Source organism: Molothrus ater, chromosome 1 (genome assembly GCF_012460135.2).
Source record: "Molothrus ater isolate BHLD 08-10-18 breed brown headed cowbird chromosome 1, BPBGC_Mater_1.1, whole genome shotgun sequence".
Taxonomy (NCBI): domain Eukaryota; kingdom Metazoa; phylum Chordata; class Aves; order Passeriformes; family Icteridae; genus Molothrus; species Molothrus ater.
Genome location: NC_050478.2, coordinates 101,173,120 through 101,199,629, shown reverse-complemented (window position 1 = coordinate 101,199,629; position 26,510 = coordinate 101,173,120). Strand labels below are relative to the sequence as shown.

General features: G+C 37.6%; 1 protein-coding gene across 1 annotated transcript in view; it reads right to left on the bottom strand.

Annotated features, from left to right (window-relative positions):
* The window catches only part of PIEZO2 (piezo type mechanosensitive ion channel component 2), a 285,479-nt gene that overhangs the window by 95,943 nt on the left and 163,026 nt on the right, over nucleotides 1-26,510 (bottom strand). Inside the window, exons 6-8 of the mRNA XM_036378969.2 lie at nucleotides 22,353-22,563; nucleotides 19,424-19,637; nucleotides 3,504-3,672 (exon numbers count right to left, since the gene is read on the bottom strand). Of these exons, the coding sequence (XP_036234862.1) occupies nucleotides 3,504-3,672; nucleotides 19,424-19,637; nucleotides 22,353-22,563 (594 nt within the window). The remainder of the gene's footprint in view (nucleotides 1-3,503; nucleotides 3,673-19,423; nucleotides 19,638-22,352; nucleotides 22,564-26,510) is intronic.

Genomic DNA, 26,510 nt, shown 5'->3' with positions numbered 1-26,510 from the left:
AACAGGACATCCAAACATCCCAGCTCATTTTGAAACTCTCCTCATTCCAATCCTAGCAGCAAGGTCCTATTTTTTACTTGACTTAGATAAGCAATGATCATTAATTTAGTTTCTCTTCTCAGAGGAAATGGTAGCACATTTCACGTATGATTGCATATTTGTATTTGATAGCAAAAGGGCATTCCTAGCAAAACTGTTAGATGAAATAAACTGTTTCTGTGCTTAAAATACTTGCCACTGCCATTTGAAACTTTAATATAAATATGAACCATAACGAACTGCTTATCAAAGGCATTTAGTTTGGCACCAGGGTGACAAAAACAATACAAAAGACCTAAGACACACACAATCATTTTAGTAAGATATTTTTAGCCTTAGACACAACAGGGAAGGGTGAGAAATCTTGTTTTTCCTTTCTCAGAGGAGGAAGAAAAGTCAGAAAACACAATATTAGCCATACAAGCACAGCTTGTGAGAGTCCTTTGACTTGCCTAATTTTTTCAGTTCTTCCTCAGCAACTCCTAAATACCTTTTAATTCAAATAATTATAAAAATTTTATAAGAGGACTCTACATTCAACTGCTATAGCTCTGCTGGCTCCTGTACTATTACTTACCACTCACAGCACAGAGTGAATGGGCTCTATTCATGTATTCAGCACCAGCAGTTACAACCGTGAGCTGAAATCTCCAGAGACAGATTGCTTTTTCTTATTTGCAGAGGTAGAATTTCACAAGACTCAATGTTAGAAGAAGTCAGGATTGAAACAGCAAGCAAAAGAAAAGCAAATCTTCCACTGACTGCCACAGCCACTTTGCATGAGTAAGATCCATTCAGAATCCCATATGGAGAGCATGCACTGAAATTTCATGCATGCCATACTCTGGCACTGTGGTGCACACACAAAAAACTGAACCCTGAAACTGGAGATTTGAAGTGGGGGGTGTTTCTGTAAAATTGTTCATCACCTGCAGCATTTAGAGGCAGTCTCAAAAGCATCTGTCTCAAAGACAATTTTTGCTGCCATCCAGGTGGAATTTTATTCACAAGAGGACCACAAGATGTAATTCACACAAGAAAAGAAACCCCATCAGGTCTACATGTTTTACTCTGCTTTTAGCATCTGCTACATCAATATTATATTTAGCTTATGCGATCTTTTTAGACTGAAAAAGTATTTACTTCTTGTTTTGTTCAAAACAGTTTTTGTCCAAGAATTTCTTTTGAGCAAAATTCCTAAGATGAGCCACTTCTTACTGTACAGGACAGCAGCATATAGAGAACAACTTCTTTACACCAAACACCTCATAGCATTTTGTCTTTGCCATTTATTAAACACCAGGTAGGTTAGTAGTAAGATCCAAAATACAGAGAAACTTCAAAATCACTGGGAACTGAAAAGGCAGGTTACTTAGCTCCATAATGAATCAAATGCACCACAATTACACAAGTTTAAAAACATTTCAATGAAACCTAGAACTATTCTGGATTTAAAAAAACTGAGAATACAGTCTACTGGAGAAAAACTAGTAAGAGAAATTTTAACTCCTCATCTATGACACCACTAAACAAAACCAAAATGCATATAGACAAAAAAACCCCAAAATTATAGGGATTTGCAAAATACAGAAAATACAGTAAATTTTGCAAATCTCAGCATCTCTTTCTAATGACAAATACTTGCATCACTAACATCCTGTGCATCAAAAATAAGCATTAATGCATGGATACTCCTTCCTTTACAATGTTCTCTTTTCAAAGCATCCTTTATCTTTGGAGGGAAGCATCATTTCCCTGGCATTTGAAGTTCCCTTGGGAGTGCCAAGACTTGGTATTGCCTTTCATGTAGCCTTGAATTCGACATCAGTGTTTCTTAAATTAATGTCTTTTAATACTTACTCTAGCTCAACTGCCTGAAAAGCATCTCTAATTTCACTTGCTGGCAGTTCTCAGAGACTGGTTTTAGTGTTTTATGGGAATATCTATCTCAGACACCACAAGCAGTCTAAAAAAAAGAACTGCAGGCAAGACCACTATAGTTCCTCTCAAGTCCCTGTAGGAAATTGCAGCATTCACTCTCTCCTAGACAGAAAGACCCACTTCTTTCCACTAAAAAAGCACAGCAACTAACTTAGGTCCAACACCATACTTTTAGATGGTGACTGTTGGATGAAAACAACACAGGTACTGGAAATCAATTCCCAGACTTGCTGAGATCACACAGCTCACACTAACTGCATTTCACATGTGGCTACTCCTCTGTGGGTAGTTCTCATGGTTTTACTAAGCAGTTTGTGAGATGTGAAGTTCTAGTTACAGCCCCAGTGCTAAAATCATATTATTATCTGGAAATCTAGTGTTTCATTTAAAAAGAGAAAAGAAAAATCTAACTTCCAGAAGCTGCAGCTGCAGAAAAAATAAAAATACACTAAAAATACCCAATGCCAGAGGGTACTGGACCACAATGATATGACTTCAGAAAAGACAGTATTAAGATTTCTGGAAACTTAAGACACATTTTTTTAATAGCTCAAGTGATGGCTCAGGCATCAGTCACCTTTTGAAGCCAAATTACATATTTGGGGATATGTAACCCCCAAATACCAGATATGTCAATTCAGAGGGGACGTATTTTGATTGCCTTTCTAAATGTTAAATGGTTACATTATCCATTATATAAAGAAATACCCTTAAAATAAGAAAACCTTCAACATTTTTACTTGCCTCTACAAACTCCACTAATTCACAGCAGAGTCATGAGTATTTTCATTGTGGTTTACAGCACTACTAAACCTCAACTCAAAAACTCCCATCAGGCCTCTGAGGATCAGGAAATTAATATAAGTAATGCCTAGGATCATCCTTTTTATACTTTCAGTTTCTAAGCTTTTAAGATACCTCTGGGTTCCCATATACCCATTTTCCTCTGAAATTGGAAGAAGTAAAGGTTTACTTTTTTTTCTCCTTGTTCTCTTGTTCTTGAATGAAACCTGGGATTTTTACTCAGGCACACAGGAGGAAAGGTTTTAAGAAAATTTTTTCTATATCTTTGATAAAATAACAAATTTGTGCTTTGTCTTACTGTATCCTGTGCCAAAATCCTAGCTCTGTTCTGGCAGACAAGCCTTAGGTGCTGGCATTTCAGTTTGATAGCACCTAAAGTTGAATCACAGACTCAGAATCATTTAGGTTGGAAAAGACCTTTAAGATCATTGAGTCAATCAAGTCCACCCACTACAGCATATCAATACCTGCTTTCCAAATCAAAGCATTAATGCTCTGCCATTGCATTCCTTGCTTAATTGTCCTGATGATTTTAAGAATAATATCCCCAGTTAGATCAGACTCTTGGAGAAACTGAGTGAAAACACAAAATTCAAAGAACCACCTTGCACTTGCTGTCTATTTCCCTTAATTTTCCTAAAGTTTTGCACCTCTGTTAGTGAGCATTTGCCCTGAGCAGTCTCCCAGTCATCAGTCATGGGAAGAGAGGAGGAAGTTACCCTTTCAATGGGCTCCTGCAGCCAGAGACGGATGAGAGTCGCGAGGGTGTAGTACATCACCAGCAGTAAGATTGGGTTAGCGTGGTGATACCAATGTAACTCTTGGTTTTTAATAATCATCCAAGTGCTTGAGCAGTTTGTCTGAGTAAGAGAAGTGACACCAAACAACCTGTGAATATAAAAATACAAAGCAGCCACATTAGATAATAAACACCAGCTCTTAAAAATGTTTAAAAATATTTCAGAGGGCAACTTTTGCTTATGCTTAATACCAATCACTCTGTTCAAAAATAGCATCCGCCATCACATCTAAAATGCAGTATTTTCATTCCACATACTTAGTCAAAAGGAGTGGATTATTACAATTGCTTTTCAACATGAAAAATGGGAGTATAATAACATTACATCTACTATGTCCAGTGAGAAAACTTGGAATGATCTGCTCCCTATAGATCCAGAACTACAAAAAGTGGGAAGAGAAAATCTGGCTTTAAGTCCATTTGGCATATCACAGCAACATGACATTTCAGAGAGATTTAGTAAACTGATGTGTAACACCATTTCAGTCATCCTGCCAGGACACAGGTGTAAAGTATATCTTCTTGGCACACTGAACAGTTTACTGGTCTTTTCTTTTAAAAACCTAATACTATTAATAAATTGTTATCTAGTAATGCCAATGTTTAGAAACATACAGGGCTCTACTGAACTCATAGCTTTTGTGAATAAAAAATGAAAATATTCAGAAAGGTTATTGTTTCAGATAATCAAATAACTGAGGGAAGAAAAATAAGAAAAATTAATCATAAGTATTATCAATGACATGAGATATTTGATGTTTCTGGAAAAACTGGGATTACACAATATTGCAAAAAAACCCACTTAGTATTAAAAAAAATTCCCAACATTTTCAATTTAATACAAGATGTTAGATGCTTAGTAGATGTGTTAAATACTGAAAAAAAACTAATAGGAAACAATAATTAATCTGTCTGCTTCATTATAAAATAGCTCACAAAGTTCCAAAGTTAGGGCATGAGCTACCAGTAGCATGTGTCAGTATTCATTAAAACATTTTGTCTATTGACAAAAGCTTTTTCTACCATAATGTCAGTGAGAGTTTTCATTTTTTTTTACCAAAACAAGGTATAAGAGACAATTAAGAAGATCTTCTTAGTGGTAGAACAATAAATCCCAAATTATTGTTCCTCTGAAAGGGTAAACCAAACACAATAATAAAAAACCCAAACCCAAACCCAAACCCAAAACATGGAGGATTTTCTGCAGGAGGATTTAATTTTTAAGACTGTCTAAAGCTTAGTTCTTCCTTAGGCTAGTGAGAGCCATCAACAAAAGCTGAATTAATACAAAGAGTGAGTACAATATTCAACAGAGGTGTGCTGCTTGAAATCTGCCTTTGGATGCTGCAAAGTACAAATATTATACCTGTTCTTAACTGGGGATTTGCTGCATGGGCATAATGACATTAACTCACAGAAGGAGAGCTCCATAGCATTTTATTAACCAATCTATCAGCACTCACTTCTCATTCTGATTGTCAACAGAGGCCAAAGGTATAAATTTTAAGACCTTTCAGAGCTGTTCGGTGGATATGAGGCTGGGAAAAAAAAATTTAAAAAATCCTACGTACAAAGTAAATTGCTGTAATTTAAAGGAGCTGAATGAGCTGTGTTTGGAGCTGACTCAGACTCAAACTTCCATAGCATCCAAGAACATTTGGAGCTGATGTTACAGTTTGGCTCCATCTGGGTGAAATTCATGCTGGATTGTATTCTGTTCATATTTCTATCAACAAATAGGATCATCTTGTTTGTCTGCTTTCCTCTCTCCTACTGACTTGTCATTTTTGCTCATCGATGATCAGGGTTGTTGAGTTCCTATTAGTTGCTGAGCTCCTGTCAGTTTCATCTTTTACCTCTGTTTCACAACACAGTTCTCCATCTTTGGTTTGTTTTAAGTTTTTCTATGCAAGCACAGTATGATTCACCCTATGATTTCTGTCTCATAAGCATCAGAATCAGAGTGAAATCCAATTCTTACTGAAATGCAAAGTCTTTCCATTGACAGTTAGTGATGAGTATTTCCTAGAGAAATGAGGGAAAGTTTCTTAAGGTCCTCAGAACCTTCTGCCAAGCAGATGTGACCTTCATATCACATATTCCATTCCTGTAGTATGTTTTATAATATACTATAACTAGAAAGCCAGATCAACTGTTTTACTTTTATCTCCACTGAAAAGAAAACATTCCACATAATCCTAATGGCTAGGAAATTTTATTATGTTTCAGTTATATTCTCATTCTCTTAGCTTCGTTTGCTGGCTCCAAATTATTCGTACATTATAATATTGGACTTAATTCTGCTCCCTTCTGGCCCTGCATTCAGCAAATATTAATAAGTTACAGCACATCTTTTCCCTCTAAGTTGCCACATGGCCAGAAATGTAGTTTAATGTCTTTAACTTCAATTTATTCAATGTATTTTGCTTTGTCTCATAAAGCATGGATGTAGAGGAACTGCTCCTCATTTCTGATTTCTACTTGGGCTTTGAGACTTCTTAGTCACAAGGTACTCAACACAACTTTCTCTGTTTATCACGTTCAAAATTCACTGTTGTCTTGGGAGTGCTCGTTCTGTCTGTTCTGGCCTCCAGTAACGCTACAAGTTGCTACTCACTCAATATTTATACTTTATCATTCTCCTCAATGAGGATTGCTGGTGCAGAAAATTTTTCAGAGGGATAGAGTCATCTTCCCTTACACAAAGCTCCTAATTACACAGGGATGGCTGCCATAAAATGTATAAGCAATATAAATTAGGGCATTGTTCAGCTCTGCATACTTCACTCTGCAAAGATCTCTTTACATTCAGTATTGATCCCAACCAGCTGTGTTTAAGTACAACTCTGATCTTGCTGTGACTTCATCTTACCCAACATACATGTTTGCCATTAGTAAGGTCAGAATGAGTCCTAAGTGGGAGAAACCCACTACTAAACAAGTCAAGTAATGTGTGCCTGGATACAGAATATAAAAAAAAATAATAAAATACTTTGAAAATGAAAATTAATGAAAATTAATGGATATATTTGGGTTTCCAAAAGACTGCATGCAATGTCACATAAAATGGAGGTTTGCAAGATGTGAATAGATCAGTATTTCTACTCTTGCGAGGAACTAAAGCTGGCTTTTTCAAAGTCCTCACTGGTATTCTGAAAAATGTATAGCAGAAATAATTTGGAAAAAATTACAGAAATTATAAAAGGTCAAGAGGAACTTTAATGTCTGACTGAGAAATTCTCTGGGATAACACAGTGAAAAAGAGTTCTTAAAATAAAGATGGCATCTTTTTGTCCAGTTAGTATTCTATAAGCTTGTTTTCTTGGAAAAGATTCCTGTTGAATCTGTAAATCATCCTTCTAGCAGATGCATCTTCATCTTTCATGACTTCCCGGCAAAGCTGTAAACTGTGATCATACAAAATTCCCACTTTCTATATTAGTCTAACATTAAAATTCAGAAGACGAATTTCAATTTCACTTGAAAACAGAAAAAAAACCTTCCTGTTGCACCCACAGTACATTCCCCTAAGGAACTGTCAAAGTTACTAAAACTGTACATTGCTAAAACTTCTATTACATACAATTACTTCATTATTTCATTAATATATTATAAGAAATGGCATAATTACTCACGGTACTACATATGAACAAAAAATAGCTAAGTAAACAAAAATATGTCTCATATACAGAATTAACAAAGCAGTCATTACATATCTGTTAGATCTGTGAATTTTACATTCACTAAAATTATTTGGAATTATTATTATTTTTTAAACATATTTATAAGTTCAGGTCCTGCTTGTGCTCGTGTTTTAGGAGTTGACTTCAGGCAAGTATTTGCCTTGTAACTTTCAAGGCCAGGAAAGGAAGTAATAATTCTGACTTCCTGCACAATATAGGACACCCAATAATTCTTCTATTGAAAACGATCTTGTGGTGCAGTAGGAGTTTATAGTCTAGAATGGCATCCAATCTTGACTTCAATTGATAGAAAATCTTCTACTGTCTCTTATTCTTTTTCATGAGTTTTAGCTTCTGTAATAGTTTTGTCTAGATGCGATTTCCAGTTGCTGCATGTTCTTACAACTCTTTGTACTCATGCACACAGTACTTTTCACAACACAACAGAGAGGGGGCAATTTTTCCATATAATTTATGAGTTTGCATGAAGATTACAACTTGAAGAAAATGTCTGCATCAGCTTGAAGAAAATGTCTGCATCAAATCATTCTAGGAGCTGCATTTTCTGATTTAGCATTTAATATTATAGGATGCTTTTTTCCTATTTTTTCTTTTTTTTAGGCCAGTACCTATTGCATGGTTATTCCCAGCAATGGCATCAGAACATTTTAGTGTGCTGGGTGGATTTGAGCAATCCATCTTTGTAGAACTTCTGAATTTGCGTTGGATTTTAGGAACTGTCTGAATCTTTATTTCATCTGGATATCTTCTATTGCATATTTATTTCACTCTCCTCACATGAAAGGAGATGAGAATGGTGTCTGCAAGTCTGGGGTAGGAGAATGAAATATCGAGGCTGACATTTTAATAGCTGAGCCCTAAAACTGAGATGCTAAAAGTGACCAAATGAGAGAAGAAAAGGGAAGAAGAGTATAGTAAGCAAAGAAGAGGAGAATAAGGGAGGGGAGAATAAGGGAAGAAAGAGAGCAACAAATTCCATAAAACCAGGCAAAAAATAGTATATTTGGAGAAGATGGTGGTGGTTGTGGTAGAAATATTATTTTTCGGGGGCAAAAAGGACTGAAATACAGGGAGAAAAGTCAAAATTTCATATTTCACACTACAAGCCCTGAATACTGAGTTTCATGAAGAAGAGTATTTGAAATACTGAAAGGGCTGCATCCCAAACTCTAAACACTGCTTGAAGAGTGAACCTCTTATCAAACATTGACTTAAAAGAGGTGCATACTGTTGTCCAGTTTGAAAATGTTCTGTGGGTAAGAGAGAGAACGGAATGGAAGGAACTGGAAAATAAATTAGCATAGAGAAAACATAATTCCTACATAATCCTCCTAAAATACAGGAGTTCCCTTTTCATACACAAGCCATCCTGTTGAGTTTTCCATACTTGGATGAGAGAGCTACACAGAAGTTAAGATCCATAAACTCATATCCATAATGCCTCTTCCAAGAGAATGCTACAAGCCACTCCACTCCTCCTCTTTTGGCTATGTGCCCAAAGCAACACATGCTGTTGGAAAACACTCAGCCAGCTCTGTGGTACCTTCAGACCCACCCTGGTCTTCCAGAAGGTCATTACTCCCCAGGCTATTGGCTGGGAATTCAGACCATACTGGGGCTACTGCTCCAGGGTACACTGAATTGACACCACATTTTTACAGAAATAGCAGAACATTGGGAGGAAAGAGGTGGAAAAGTTGGCTGAAATGCTTTAGGCATCCCAAAGAATTAGGGTTAAAGAGAGCAGAAGGCATTTGGTTTCACGTGGCTTTTTAAAGGAAAAAAAAAAAAAGAACGAATGGAAAAGTTGGCATTTGTCTTTCCAAATCATGTTAGAAAATTCCACGGAGAAGGAGTTGATCCTTCATGCCTCCTCTTCAGCTCAGCAGGACAACTGTGCAGGGAGATACAAACCTCAATTCACAGCTGGACTAAAGTCATTAAATGTATCCATATTGGAGTGATACAAGTTTCAAAGAGCATTGCAAGTATTTTTAGCTCTTAAAAGCCCTATACCCTGCTTTGGTTCAGACTTGGATAATTCAGAACTGGCTAGATGGAACTGTGCCATATTAATGACCATACAAAAAGTTGACTTTTTGGGTTGAGCAGCATTATGATAAATTTCAGCTTAACAGTCCAAAACATTTTTTTGAATTATCTGTAAATGTACACTAAGACTGGGATTGTTTTTCTTCAGCATGTTGCTATCCCAACACTATAATACAGGCATACAAATAGTGAATGTAGACTTGGTAGGTAAGTAGATCGTTCTAACTTTTGTTTTAATGTCATCACATTTCTATAGCTCTTTAGCAGATGTCTTACGTCTTTTTTCTTTCTATGAAGTTTTGGTTTTTGGTTTCCATAGCTTCTATTGGATCAAAGCTTTTCTGGCAATGACAAAACCAGCCCTTGTGTATATCCCACCCTCTTCTGAACATCAGTGACTTTTCTTTTAAAGGAAAACTAATTTCAAATGCACATCTATTGCATGAGAAACCTCATGATAAAGTGAGTAGTTTAAAATTCGTGTGCTAATATCATCCATATAATGAGGGCAGAGAGAAATTATGAGCCATTAATCAGGAAGCTGCAGAGAAAAGATATCTTTAAGGGTGGTGAGTTACATAAAAGCTTGCAAAACCTGTAAATACAACACAAATCTTAATTCAAGGAGAAAAAAAGGACCACATGATTAGCTACAATAGAATCATTTTGCTTTCAAGTTTATTAACAACTTTAAACTAAGATGATAAATAGTATCTACCCTATAAACTTTTTTTTTGTTTTGAAGTAACCAGATAATCAAATTTTCTCTAAGACTATGTGACTGGAAGCTGTTAAGAAATGGGCATCTATTAAAAATGACCAAATTTCAGAAATCAAAATACTTCACATATCTGAAATAAAACCGCTTCCCTAAGGGGAATTTAAGTTTGAACATGAAGACTTGTGAGCTCTATATCACATTTCCTCCAATAATTTAGCTTTGTACTGACTCCCTATCACAAAAAGCTGTCATTGCTTTAGAAGCAATAATTAAAGCAAGGGATTAATAGACCCACACCTATTAATAGATAGTCTATTAATCCCTTGTTTACTGAGACAAAACCCATCTTCAAATTCCTTAAATGAAGAAGACTTATCCTATCAATGGGTTTCCTCTCTGCATCCCCAAATCTTTTCATTGTCCATGACACAGCTCAACTTCGCTCTGAGTTTCTAGTGAGCATCAGTATTGACCTTGCTCCTTTCAGCACATCAGCAAGCTAGAAAAGCAACATGTTCCTGTAGCCTTTGGGGGCCTCTGCTGGGACTTCCAGAGGCTCTCATCTGATGAAGAAATGTACTGAAGCAGCGATTCCAGTAGCTTTTCATTCCAATCAGACATCTGAGCATCTGGCACAGGGAGGACTGCCAGAGAGGATAGCAAGAAGGTGGTGAAGTGGGAATAAACATGCTGGAGAAATTGCTTTAGGACTCCTGCCTGATAACTTAGCTAGAGTGACTCCATCAGCATGATGGGCCAGCATTGTCACTGCTTTGATAGCAGCAGCCTGGCTCATGTTTAGGTTAGGCAAACAGAGTTTGTTCTCAAATAAAATTAGGCAAATAGTTGGTTTTTCCTGTAACTAAAATAAAAATATTTTAAATGCAGCAGGGTTTTGAGGTTTTGGGGCTTTTTTTCCAAATAGTTTCAGCTACAAACCAGAGGCAACTCAAGGTTTGTAACTGAAGGATGGAGGCTGCAGGAGTGAGGCAGCCTTGCTGGGATGAGAGGATGAGAGAGAACAGTCACCCCAGCAGAGAAGGCTGGTTGGCACCAGTGATTTGCCAGTTACTCATCCTCCTCATGTACACACATATTCCCTGTGATCATAAAGGCACATGAAAAGCAACTAATACTGAACAGCACCACCTGAGTATGAACAACACCCAAGCTGCGTGGAAAAAATTGAAAATATTTAAGGTTCAGTTGGACCTTCTAGTCAGAGGTGAAAGTAATGAGAAAACAGGCCCAGGCTTCTAAGGAGTCATGTGGAAAGCATGGGAAAGCAAAAGGCATGTTCAGAAAGATCCATGGACACAAAGGCTTCCCCCTGTGAGAGGGTGAACTTGGACACTAGGGCACAGAAGAGAAGGCACAGCTCAAAAATGGCACAGCTTAACAACGACATGGTTAACAAAGGATTTCTATGCAAATTAGTGACTGAGGCTATTGGTTTTTCAAAGTGAGTTAGCTGAGCTGCTGAAAGGAAAGGAGCCAACAGCCCCACCTCAGAAAGTCTCTCACAGGCAGAAGGGGGAGAGTCTGCTCCTAAAACTCAACCAGTAGTGCAGACCACGGATAGCCTTGCTGTCCTAAGCTCAGGTGCTGGGTGAAGGACAGAACTCAGGTAAAACCTCAGCAGAAGTCACTTAGGAGGAGGAGGGAGTGCTCAGATAACCCCAGTGAGCATCAGCATTCAGCGGGGTGGTGCTGACCAGAGCATGCAAGTGACCTGGTAAAACAACGAACCATGCAACTGTTAAAAGCTTTACTGCTACCCCTTAGAGTGACATGTACAGAAGAACAGAAATTGTTTTAAAGTGTAGCTTCATACTATTTTAATTTTGAGGCAACTTGGTCTGTGATCTAGGATTCAGACTGCAGCCAAGGGCTTTGTGCTTTATTCCAAGTTCTGGCTATCTTGGGAGGGTTATGTGATTCATCTAACTTCTCTGTTAGGGAATTTTTCCACCTCTGAAAAAGGAGTGAGGATACTTTTCAGTCACATTGGGGCAGCCTGCTAGGTTCAGTGATGCATGCAGAGGATAAAGAGATTTTCCACTTACTCAGCTGGCAGTGAAACAGGTTGAAAAAAACCACAAGAGTGATGGATACCTTCATCAAGAGGTTCTGCAGTAGAAAGTATGAGCAAAGAAAATATTCCTGTTTAGCAGCAAGTGCACTAAGGCAGAAATAAAAGCTATGATTCCCATTTGGCTTTAAAAATAAAGTAAAATAGCAGGATATGGAAAAGAAGATAATGGGATAATGAACAATAATGCCCAGGAAATGTTTGGAAATTACCCAGTTTCAAAATGAAAGTGGTATAACAGCTGATTTTAAATTGGTTATAAATTGAACATGATTGGCTCAGCTTTTATCAGCAAGTTCCAAACTTCAGCTAAATGAGCATAAACAAGAGATTAAGCACTTCCACTCCGTGAGTGTTTAGAGAAACTGGTGAAGACTGCCCCTGCATGGACAAGGACTAACTCCCCAGTGTGTGCTTGACTGAGGTTACTCAGGACTGCCTTTTTTACCTCCAAAGAATGTGGGAGGATTCGTTTGTCAGTGTTGGTACATTGAGCTGAAAACACAGAGCGTTAAATATTTTTCATCACAATTTCTGGTGATGCCAGAGTACAAAGATCATTGTTCTTGAGCAGATCTCAAGAAAACAAGTTTGTAAATCCAAGAGAAATTTGCTAATTACAATCCACTCTCCTAACACCACAGAATAATAGGAATACAAACCTGGTCGGAGGAGAGGGGTTTTGTCTCTTTTCTGTCCTTGTTTTCAGGCACTTGAACAATGATCATAGAATGGAGATCCGTGTTTTCCAGAAAATACGAAGAGAAAATTAAGGGGTCACTTCTTTGCAGTCACCCTTTTCCTGTCCACCCAGGATAGGCTGTGAGAGGCAGGGAGTCTATTCAAATGTCAGTGCTGGGATTGGCCTCTTGCAAGCCCATGGTGTGTATGGGGGAGTGGAGTGATCTGTATCACCCTAGCCATGAGCAGAGTTCTGCTAGCAGGGAGGTGTGCTGCTCACAGAAGAGTCAAAGCTACCCAAGAGTGTGCAAAAGTGGGATGGCTACGTTGTCAGGCCAACTGCATGCCCCATTCAGGTGAATGAGAATCAGCAGGCAAGTTTATCACAGAATATCAGCAATTCTAAGACCTTAATCACTTCCCTCTGTCCCTCTGACCTCAGTAGTTCAATGCATGCAAGGAAGAGGAGCCCCTGTGCAACACACAGCTATCTGGATACAGGAAACATTGAGGAAGAGGCAGTTCACCAACATTATGTCACACGACAATGGCTGATTTTTATGTTTGCAGCTTACACTCAATTTCCAGGTGCAGTGTGGTCGTTGTTGGGAGTGTTAAGACTCCCCACTTCCCACTAATAGAAACCTTCCATGACCAGGGCCAGCCCCACCAGACTGCTAGGGGTCTCACCAGTGGCAGGCTCACCACTGTAGCAGAACACAACTGGGAAACCAGTCTCTTCCACGTGCAGAAAACCATTGTTTTGAAAAGGTCTTAGCACATGTCTCAGTTTACACCTCTTTCAAGCCCAGTGGAAGACAGAGAGGTGTAAATCACCTGGGGTGCAATGTCAGTAACATAAATTAAGTTGTGCCTGTTTATTCCAAGGCTAGATTTGGCACTTGATACAGCAGAGTGGTGATGGTGAGTGCTGACAGCTCTGCCATGGGGATGGGAAGGACTGCTCTCCAGGCAAATTGCTACTTATTATTTCCTCTCTTGCCTTTTCCTCATCCAACCTTTCGTGACAAAGGGAGCCCAGATAAGGCCACCTCATAGTTTAGAAAGAGATGATAATAGCAAGAATGATTATTGTCTTTTGTCAACAGGAGAGTGAACTTGTATTTCTAAGCTGTTAACAGAATCATTCACTTCCTTTCCAAAATATATTTTAACAAATACAAAGAAGCTGAAGTTCTGAGAAAGCTAAAACATTCTAAGTAGAATTAAACCCTAAAATGTGGTACATTATAGAGCTAGTATGAAACTCAGTGGCAAATTTCTGTAAGAATAAGGTCAAATACCTAACGTCTCTTCCTCTGAGACAAATTGTGGCTCTCTAATCAAATCTGGTCATGGTAATCAACATAGTGGCTGGCCTGGTATGTTTTGGAGCATGTTCTGCAACTGCAAAGTGTCCTTTTGCTGATAGAGGATGATGGAAACAGACAAGTGCAGCGCAGTCTTTACATGGCAAATATCCAAGGGTCTGGCCTCTGTCCTGGCAGTGGTAATGCAGTATCATGGTGAGAAGCACCTAAAAATACCAGGCAGAAGGCATGAACACTACTGCAGCCAAAGGGCAGCTCATTATAGCATACATAAATGAGCTTTAAATACTCCATCTTTTCAAACACTGGCTTGTTACCAAGTCAAAAGGCAACCCCAAAAACCTCAGTTTCCTACAAGGTTAAGAAAATTCTGCCTCTCAGAGGTGAGTCACCTTTGAGACAGGTGCCAAAGAGGGTCTGCAGGAAGGATTAGCAGTGGCTGCAGCTCAGGTGAAATATGTTGTACAGCTACAAAAGCAGCAGCAGAGCAGGAGATCAGTGCCTTGCCCTGCAGAGGTAATCAATCAGCTACATCTCACTATTTTGGCAGTATCTGCTCTCCTAATGGGATTTTAGTTGCAAGGTTAGTGTCTAACTTAGGAAAAAATATTACAGCTGGATCTGATCTGACCCTGATCTGACAACTCCAGGAACATTTTTGAGACAGTGCTTAAGCATTTATAACCCTGGTTGAACAGAGTAATTGGACTACAAAATCCGAATCTGTGTCAAAGCTTCCAGGGAAGTCCAAAGGAGGAATTTTGGACTGGACTCTTCTCAGATTAATCTGAAAACAAACTGAATATCCTGAATATCCTAAATCTACCATCTGTAGCAGATATATTTTCTCCAAAAGTAAAAGAGTAATTTAAGTAGGCTTATTATTAGTCACTGTAAAACCTATTTTAAAAGTCCTGCTTAAATAGATTTATAGACATCTTTCAGATGAAAATTTCCTCTTGAACAAAACTCCTTAGACTAGACTTCCCAACTCACACTGCAGCAGAACAATCAGCTGTGTAATTCCAAATTCCCATTCACTTAAGAAGGTGTGAAATAAGGTACCACTATGAAGTGGATGACACTACCTGGACTCCTAGGTTTGCTTCATTTTGTAAGGGAGATGCCTTTTGTAGATGAAACCAGTTGTATTTAAACTATTTGGAACATTATTTGCCTGAAAACTACAAGCAAGACAGACCTAAACTACAGGAAAGCACACAGATTTTAATTTATATTGGGTTGCTGGATCTTTAAATTAATATGCTGATAAGCACAGCTTTGGACAGGAATAACTCTATTGACTCAGGACAAACCTCATACCACTGCATGGATCCTATTTCTTCATGTTGGCAAGGCCTTATCATTTCCCCAATTACATTCTTTTGCCAAAATAAACAATATCAGGAAGAAAGGAGGCAGCAATCTGAAAAATGGTGAACATATTACTGTGTATTTTTTCAGGCTGTGACACCGTGTACCTAATTTCTAAAGTCATTTTAGCTCATTGACTTGTTTTTACTAACTTGGGTGAAAATAATTTTATGGTAGAAACATGATACTTTCTGAATTTTGCTTTAAATTGATACTTCTTGCTATTTTTTCCAATCTTTGCAATATTTGCATATTGCAATATTTGAGATGTTGCATCAATTTGCAATATTGATTTGCTGGCAGCGTGCCTACCCCTGATGTACCAGCTATATTCAGACTTTTCAGTACACTGTACATTTTTCAATCTGCAGATCCCAGTGCTCACTCCATGGCATTTCAGTATGTTTGTGATTATGCCACTTCTACCTGCACACACAGATCCAGACAGCCACAGCAGCAGATGTGAAACTTTGCAGGACAGCAATACCTCCATGTCCAGTAATATCACTCTGGCAAGTACTCAGGGCTATGTTATCACAATATCCTATTTTTTTAGGGAGGAAGTACTTTGCAAAATACCATGAGATTTCAAGGCAAAATATGTAAATTCACCAGATGTCAGGTTATCCCTCCCAAGAAAACTGCTTTCCTCTGGTGACATAATTCAGTCACTTACAATCACAAATGGTCAATTTTGAGTTGAAGAGTTCTTGAAAGGAAGGAACAGCTCAAGGGTGATGCAAGTCTTAGCTGAATAATACTGCTAACTTGAGAAATTTCTGGTTTGTTTGGGTGTAGTTTAACTTTATTTAGTCTGAAATCAATCAATAATCTGACAAGCTGAATGCATTACTATTCATAAAAAACCACATTTTTTATTGATCAGAGAAACCACTTGTACATTTCTTGTAAACTTGAGAACTCAAATCCAGAAAGGAGCTTTTTAAAACACCAGACTTACAATCTGCTGAAAAAAAAAAAGTCCACCAGCAGCCCAACCAGAGCAGTTTTCACATCTGCCTGCCCTTGAAATTCAGGAGAGCTTATTCTGGGGATTGGGCCCTCAAAAATTTACAGAGAAATAGAAGTCCTTCCTGTGATTCATATGGAATCACAGAGTAATTTAGGTTGGAAAAGACCTCTAAGATCATTGGGTCCAACCATTAAACAAACACTGCCAAATCCATCACTAAACCATGTCCCTAAGTGCCCACGTTTACAGATCTTCTAAGTATCTCCAGGGATGGTGACTCAACCCCTTTCCTGAGCAGACTCTTCCAATGGCAGACAATTCTTCTAGAGCAGAAAGTTCTCCTAATATCCAATCTAAACCTCCCCTAGTGCCACTTGAGGCCATTTCCTTTTTTCCTGATGCTTTTTACTCAAGAGAATAGACCAACCCCCACCCTGCTACAACTGGCTTTTAGAGAGCAACAAGGTCACCTCTGAGCCTTCTCCAGGCTTCTCCTTGTGTCTACACCAGAATAATTCCAGTTCCCTCAGATATTCCTCATAACATTTCAGCTCCAGACATTTCACCAGTTTTGTTGCCCTTCTCTGGGCATTCTCCAGCACCTCAATGTCCTTCTTGTAGCAAGAATTTGGGGAATCAAATTCTTTTCTTGGCATATAGTTTGCCTATGGAAGTCATGTACTAGTATTAATGGAAACTCTGCATATTTAGCACATCTTCAAACCAAGATTATACATAAAATAGCAAGGTATTGATTTTCTTCTAGGATGCAAAATGCTAAAATATTTTTTCTGCAGCATTCTGATACATGTCTCTCACTTTTCCTCCTCTTGCTACTGCTTACATATCAGCCCAAGTCAATCATTAAAAATCATCCGTGACCTTTTCTCACACTAAGGTTTTCACTTCCAAGCTCTGATAACACCTGGCTTGATGCTCTTCAAAGACATTTCCCTGAAAGCAGATCAAAGTAGATCCACAATAGAAAGAGACGCAAATAAAGAAACAAGGAATACTGCTCCTTCTGCTGCCATTGTGTGTTACTTGTGTATAGGTTGGTGTGGATATTCAAACATAATTTCCCACATAATTTGGAACATCAGTCCCTCACATGACTTCCTGCATAAAAGGCAGAGTACCCAACAGTACCAGCTCAAGAGAAAGTCTTCAGGAAGGTAACATAATTTTTTTGTTTACAAAAATGTCAGTACATACTCTGAACTCCAACGCTTCAACTTGTTTTTAACCCAAACTCTGAAGGTGTTTTTCTTTTCTACACCAAGGCAGAGGCAACTTTCTTGTAGCTTGATTTTTTCATATCAAAAATTAATGACTAAGTTAAAGTGCCATATTTGTAATGAACAAAATTTTGTCATAAAACAAAGAATCACATTATTTACAATAAAAGAAATTACTAAAGAAATTACTACATTATCAATGTCATGATAATTGTCTCAAAACAATTATCTTAAAGTAAATTAACTGAAAAAATAATTTAAAATTAATAGAACAATAATAAAGAGAAAAAAGGGACTTCACAAATTATGCATAGGAAGGAAGTTTCACATATTGCAGCTAAATTGTATGAAGCACATATTTCTTCTCCTTGAGAAAATGTTATTGCTGTCTGTTGCTAAAAACTGTGAGTAGATATCCTCAAAGCCAAATGACTGAGAATTTTGAAGCCATTCTCTTTTTATTTTCTTAATACATGGAGGAAGTAATATAAAAGGTTTAGGGAAGTTGAGAGCATTTCAGCTTCTTGGCATTAGAAATCATCCATTCTCCTATCTTGACCTCTAGGTGGCACAAAAGACCCTAAACTAAGCAGGTTTTCCTGATTTTTCAGGTAATGTTATGCTCTCCGAATCAGACTCCACGAGTCACCAGTTACAACATCACAAAACACACATCTATTAACCTGTCTTAAATAAAATGTCAAAATAAGTACTAAAGTAACAGCTACTGTAGCTAGATAGCTCAATTTTACTACTTTTATTAGTGCATTGAGAGATAAATAATTAACTTATTCTCCACAGTAACGTTAATTTCCTTTTATGTTCAGCTTATAATAAAAGGTACAATAGGTTTACTAGAAATAAAGTTAATGTTCACATTTAGCTTAATATAAGGATTACTACAGCATTCAAAATACATACCATAAAAGCAATTTTGTCATCATACTCCAGCAGAAAAAAAATAGGAATGAGCAAAATACATCCATTATTTAATATTATTTTAGATTACAGTGTGTAGAAAATTAAAGGGTCAGTGAAATCACAGCCAGTCAATATTTACTGAAGAAGTAACTAGAAATGCTGCTTTTTTACTTAAGCTAAGTAGCTTACACTGTTGGTATGAAGATCAGCATGTTCTATGTGAATCTATGTGACCAGAGAGAATTTTTATATCATCAGCCTAATATGCACAGTACATGAAGGACCCCAGCAGCCCTCAGCCTCTGCACACAAGAGTGGCACCACAAAAGCATTTTGCTCCAGTCAAAGGACTATGACATTAGACACCAGAGAATTTATTTTCTTCTACAAAAAAAAAACAAACATGCATTTATACACTTGCCCTTGTATCAATGTTGCCATCAATTCCCTTTATTTCCTGCATTAGCCCAATCATTCACACTCACATCTGAGGAACACTGTGCAAAAAAATCAAAAGTAACCTTCCCCTCCTAACCTGCTCCAGTTTCTCTGTTTGCAATTACCCAGTCTGGACTTTCCACACTATCATTTAAAACCATTCCATCTGAAAAAATTTGACTCTTCCATGACTGAACAAGAAAGTATGTGCCAAATTTGTTAAAGCATTATGTGGAAGATCATTTGCATCAACATGTGACAAACAGAGCATTCCATCATGTGCCCATAATTAAACAGGAAAGGAATTTTTCTCACCTGGCATAGAAATCTTTTGGTGGAACAACCTCTTGAAAGAACTGTAGCTGGTACAGATAAAGTCCAATCAAGTGTCCTGCACTGAATATAGCCATTAATACACACAAGCAGCTGAATATCAGCGGATCAAATGCTTGGCAACAGGACCACCATGTGCACAGGCCCAAAAACACAAAGAAATACACAGCTGAGGTCAAAGATGGCACCATCATACCTGTAAAAATAAAAACATGGAGTGTTGGAGAAGTACAGAAAATATCAGCATTTGTTAAAAATTAAATTTGACAAGATGTATATCAAAAAATTTGATCCAATTAGTTTTCTGGTAATTATTACACTTAGCTCTAAAGACTGCTATTAACTTTGAGACTAGAAGGACCTTCTTTTTTTTATTTTATTTGTTCAATTAACTTATGCCATATCTCAGCACTTGGAACACAATCACTCTCCAGGCTTTCCTCTGAGATGGAATTTTTTTCTATGTAAAGATGTTTCATAAAGCATGGAGAAAAACTGTGGAGTAGCTGCAAGGGCAGCTAATACTGCCTGAGACCACCAGTGTATGTCTTTTGAGTACAAGGTGCTAAAGTGGCATCATGGATGAACAGTGAAAAGCCCTCTCATACAGATATTGAAATACCTTGACATAGTAAAACAAAACAGATGCTGATTCGTGTATCAAAATGAAGAGCTTTACATAAAATCTACAGAATAATCAGTAAATGTTTGATTTAAAAAAAAGAAAGATAACTCCCAGAAATGTGTGATTTACATGTGACAAAGTCTCTGCTGTCACAGACATGTATATTGTTTTTGTTTTGGCACACGTAGCTGAGTATGTCACTTCAGAAAATGTCCAACTGGTGAAGGGGACTCAGTGCTCTTTGCTGGGAGCCTGCAAAAATAAGTTAGGAAGCAGGAAAGATATTCATGTCTAAGAGTGGCTACTATGAGAAAATGATGTAAGAGCTTGCAGCCAACACAGCACCCCAGTGGATTCTCTGAAGCAACAGTGCTGGAACTATCAGGGGTCCCTGCCTAAATTTATTTTTAGGTTTTTTAACTAGTAAATGTCTAGGAGCCACCTTCCTCAGGACAGACCTGCAGGCTCCTGGTGCCTCACAGCTCCAGTGTGCCTGCTGGCCATGTCCCTCACCTGGCTTGATGTGTCTTTTGGGTGCAGCACTCCCAGGGATGGTCCTGAGCTGAGCTGAGTCCAGGCATTGTAAGGACTGATATCCACAGTTATATGCCTGAGGTTCACCATCACATCTTTCTCATTATATTTTTAGCTTTCACCTATTGTGCTGTAAAACTTCACCCAGAAATTTCTGCTTCAAGGCTGTAACTATTCCTTTTCTTCTTACAAAGAGACACTTAGTCTTTATTCCAACACTTTTGGAGAATGAGAATACACAATATCCTAAAATAAATTATTTATTATGGCCAGTTACTCTGGCTGTGAAAAATACAAATTTTATTTCTGGCCTGAAATTGCCTAGGTTTACCATTTAACTGTTGGCTCCTATTATCAATTCTACTAGATGAGATACCTTAAAAAATGGAAGAACTTTGTCAGTTCTTTCAAACTGCAGTCAAGTCACCCTTCATCTTTTTGGCACGGTAAGTAGGGAAGTATTTAACTTATAAAGCTCAAGGTCTCTCTCTGGAGTACAGGCTTCTCAGACCTCAAGTACTTTTTGTAACTCTGCTCTGAACACCTCCCACTTTTTGGCTTGTGTTGGAGCTCCACAGGCAAGATGCCCATCACCATTCAGAAGAAACTGCCCCCTGCTACTGCTGCACAATCCTCCTGCTTCCCCTTGAACATGGATGATGTTCTCCTATGTAGAGTGACATCAGCCTTTTTGATTTTGTTTATTTGAGGTTTTTTTAATGACATCTCTCTTCCCTGGCGTCAGGCCCTATGGTAGCCCAAATATTTATTCTCTTTTTAGATGTATTACTTTTCATTTGGGTACATGTAAGGCTGTTTAGCAGGCCCTATGGTAGCCTACATATTTTTTTTTCTTTTTAAATGCATTACTTTTCATTTGGGTACATGTAAGTCTGTTATCACTCTTGCCTTAATGAAAGAACCTGCCTTACTAAAATGGCCACACCTCCAATCTCATCATTCAGTATCCAACTTTTTTGTACTGTTGTTTTATACTTCATATACTGACAACTGATATGATAAGTTGTAATGTTCATATGTATCACTCCATTCAAACATGTGAGTTGGCAGATAAATGCTAATCTACAATTCCATGATCTAATTTTGAATTCAGTAGTTGCAACAAATAGTAATTTTGTACATTTCTGTTCTGGCTGTAGCTGATTATGTGGTTTTAAATCAAATATCTTATAAAAAGGTAGGCTATATAACATCAAAACAACTACTCTTACCAACTAAATTAGAAAAAAACAAGAGGAAGTCTGCTTATCACTCTTTTTACACACTACATGGTCAAACAAACAACTTTTTTTTTAAAGGCTATGTGAATACAGCTTCTTTTTACACTTAGAAGGGATGAAACCAAATCTATGAATTCACTTTAATGTAAATACATACATGTATATACATATATATACACACACACACACACACACACACACGTATGTATTTACATTACACACACACAATATATATAGTCATCTATAATATGCCCCCCATGCACCGTTTGGTTATAACAGCAACTGTGAAAATCATAAATGGAATAGCAGGGTCACACAGTATCAGTTCAAAAAATTAAGCAACTCAGCATATTCCAATACTTGCCAAAGAGTTAATTCAATAAAATCAGCAGAAATTTCTTTTCCCTTAAAAATTTCCATTGTTACTCCCGCAGGTGCCAAAGTGCTGAAAACTCATTTGTTAAATGCAGAATCTAATGGGCTCCTGAGGAAATTTTTCAAACACACCAACCTGCTGAACCAAGTAAAATTGTAACAACAACTTTTCCAGTGGTGATTATCATATTGCCAATAAACTCCCTCAGTTTGGATGCTAGAAAGGCAATTCTACGCAGCAGTTTTAATTTCATGGTCTCTTCAAATTCTGCTTCTCCACAGTCGTCATCATCCAGATCTTCTTCATACATCAAAGCATCATCTGGCTCTAATTTTTCTCTTACAGCCTAAAGGAGAAGGAAGGAAAGAAAAATAGAATGCAAAAACACAGAGAGAGAGAGACACAAAAAGGAATTTGAAATTAAAACCCATGCATACATTATTTAACAATGAACTCTTCTTACAATCTTTGACTATGCCAAGTAGTGAGACCTAAGAAAGACATACTAAAGCTAGAGATGTACATCGATGACCCCCACTTCAGAATTGTCTCAAAATAAAAGATTGTTAAAGGTGGTCTCTGGGAAAGGCTGCACAACAGGCTGCTTGCTCATTTACACATGAAATTTGGTTTGATTAGTTCAGCATTCTTAGCAAGATAAGCATCTTGCTATCTAATATCTTCTAAACTCCTCTTTGCCTCAAAGGTTTCAATTATAAGCTCCAAAAACTGTAATCCCTGGGTTGATATTGCTCAATATCAAACCCTTTCCAAACCCATTTTTCATCAACCCTTTCTCTAAAGGCAAAACCTAGAATGGAGCAAGTAGGAGTGATCTGGAACAGGGCAACAAGGGCTGAAATGAATGGACAGATAACTCATTGGTGACGAAAGGGCAGCTTGGGAGAGAAATAATAGACTAAGCAGAGGCTTGAGCAGAGAATGAGAAATGTGGAGATCAACTGATGGTGAAAGTAAAGGTAAAAATGTGAGCAAGAGAGACGTAGTGAAATCTTGAGTGATCTACAACAATTTAGCAGGGGTAATGAGACCAGTGACTTAGAACTACACAATGGAAAAAAGAAAAGAAGGAAATGTGGAAAGGCCCATCGTACTTGAGTAGTTTGTTAGGATTTGGCAGTGGCCTTCACCATCAAGTCTCCATCGTATCTTGGAGACCAGAAGACATACACAACTATTGAGTGATGCAGACTAAATCATCAACCCACGGTGAGAACCTGCAGGATTAGCAAGAAGCCCACACAAAGATACAATTTATGGAAAAATTAGTCAGTCATGAAAATGTAGGGGCATATTAAAAAAAAAAAAGTTAGAGTTTTGAGCCAGGTTCTCATTTGATGTAATATAGAATAGCTTTTTTGGCAGTAACTTAGACTTGTATTAGCTAACACTAGTTCTGGCCAAACATATCTCTGTGAGTGAAATTAAAAAAGAGAGATTAAAAAAGAGATTATATGTATTTTTCATCAGAATAGCGATTTTATATGTATTGGTGACCTTTGGCAGAAAAAATTCCACACTGACAGATAAGATTGCAGTAGGAACAGATGAACTCTCAGCCTACTTAACCAAATTCTTCTGTACCATTATGTGGATTCCCAGAAGAACAAAATTCCCTGTAGATGGCTTCACTCCTTCATTTCACCTCTAAGATTGTTGCCAGCTTTCTCCTCTTACTTCAGAGCATTAACATTGTTGTGAATGCTCAGGAAAACAAACAAGCAAGCAAACAAACAAACCCCTAAACAAATCTGCTTGTTCTAAAGAATCTATTTCACAGACAACGATATATGTAAAAAATACAGAGGGCTGATCTGGGAAATCTACATTTCCATTTCAAGCCATGCAGCACAAAGAGGCATTCTGTGTGTTCATCACTGCTGCTTATATCTGAGCTCCTATCCCAAGGATAGGAAACATTAAATATTCAGAAAGAATGTTGACAGTAGCCACAGCAATACTTTCTGCCCTAACTTCTGCCAGAGCTGTTTCAGTGAAGAAGTTAAACAGAAGGCAAATGTTATGATCCTTTTTGATTGTGTCACAAATACTAGATTAATGTGTTCTTCATCTACTCCTTTTGAGTCCAATCCTGCTTCTCCTGGTCTGGTTCTAGTGCTCTGTGCCTTGAGCTTAACCAGTGGACACTGAAACCTTCAATAGCATCCATATCCCAAAGAAAGAGAATGAGTGAGACTGATGGACATTTAAATGTTTTGAAATGGCACACTTCCTAAACATAGATTTGTGTGAAGGAGACCTTTGTTTCTTCAGCTTGTGCCTTCAGCTTGCTGAAGACAATACACATTAAGAAATACACTCACTTTAAAAGTATATAGGAATCAAAATAAATAAATAATTTCATGGAAGGCCATCAGTGTTCATCTGTCTTTGAATACTATGTTAAACATAAAGACAGGATTCATATATTTATTACAGCTTAAAATTGCTGATTGCTATGAATTATACATAGGCGGGAACAAGAAATATAAGTCTGAAGAGTCACAAAAGACAATAATAAAATATTCTGCAAAAAAGCAGAAAATGCTTTTGTGGGGAAAATGAAAATAATCAAAATATTTTTAAGTATAAATTGGAGGAAAACGCACAATACCTTAAAATAATAAAATAAAAAGGAGGACACAGAAGTAAGGAAACCACACAAAACACCCCAGTGAAAGGTGGGACTTGATATACTTTTCTGTTTCTCATCCCTACCTGCCTTCCTAACCTTGGGTGCCAAATCCCCAAATTCACACCTCAAAATCTCCTCAAAAGAGATCTTTGGATTTTATGTCATAACTAGAACCATATTTTTTTTAACTTTTAAGGCTATTTCATCTTGCTTCATTAATCTAAAGAACATTTAGGCTACATTTTGCCTTGAGAGTTAAGCATTAATAATCTAGTTCTGACATGTATGACACAGCGCACCCAGGGAGAAGCAGTAGGGAAGAGGTTATTTCAATGGACCAGGATATAACTGAAGCTGAGAAGGAGATGATGGTCTAAAGTTTCCATGGACTGAGGCTTCTACGCTTTAAGCATAGCCAAAAGCTCCATTGTCCATGAGTTACCAAAGAAGTTAACGTTCTTTGGTTTTTAGCTTTTATTTAGATATGAAAATATGAATTCCAAGTTCAGCAAGAAAATTAAGACATCACAAACATTTGCAGGAAATGCAGAACAACCTACTTCTGGTATTACTGAGGTCATTGGATGTTGGAAAGAAAACTTCAGCATTCTGAACCTCAGGAAATACCAAACTGATTTCCCAAGTTTTCCCTCTAAAACGGCAAAAGTCTGTTGGGAGTTGGAGTTCTTCAACCGCTCTCCTCAGTTTAAGACAAGATGACAAATGGGATGATCAACAACAACCATCATATGGAGTCCCAGAAGCTTTCTCAGAACAGATACATGTTGGTTTGCAGCTCTTCAGGACAGCCAGAATTATCAATGATATGGCTGTGCAAGAATTGCCTCGTTTCATGACACAGTTGATGGCTATGACAGCAAAAACAATGACAGTTAAACAGCTCTATATTTGATTTTACTGTCTTTTTTAAAAAAAAAACAAACATATCTGCTTTTAGTTCAGTATCCAGGATGAAAGACCGTGTTCCTTTGCTGAAGTAGATGGAAGGCCATGTTCCAGTGTATGTCAAAAAGACAAACTTTGGATTCCCTACTCTCATATTCACTGCCCTCTAACTGCATCATATGGGCTGGCTTTCCATTTTCTCACATTGAGCACTTCCAATTGCAGAAGGCAAGCAAACAGTGAACAGTTTTCACATCCAACATGGTGATAATGTGCTTGTTGTTTTAACACTTTCTGATGATTAAAAAGCCATACAAGTGTGCGCTCATCACAGAACACCATTACTTCAGTCAGACTGCTTTGCAAAGCTCTTTTTTACTATGTGGATTAGTCTAAAGCTACAAACCCATGCTACATGGGCTACAGTTAGAAAAATACTTTTACTTCCATAATAAATTACCTATTATGCAATTACAGGATCCCTGTGGATGCTGATTAAATCAAATAAACTTCTCCATTCAAGGAGTATAGAGCATTTGTGAAGCCATAAACATGTGTTTCCATGACCCTTGCTCTGTAGAGCAGGGCCCCAGGACTTTTTATAAACAAACTAAATGCAGTTTAGGTTTTTTAGCAATCATGTGGAAGTCCCTGGAGTATTTATTGTACAACACTTTTTTAAACTGCCAAACTGAGATAGAGAACAGGCAAGGAAACAGTACAGCTCCTGT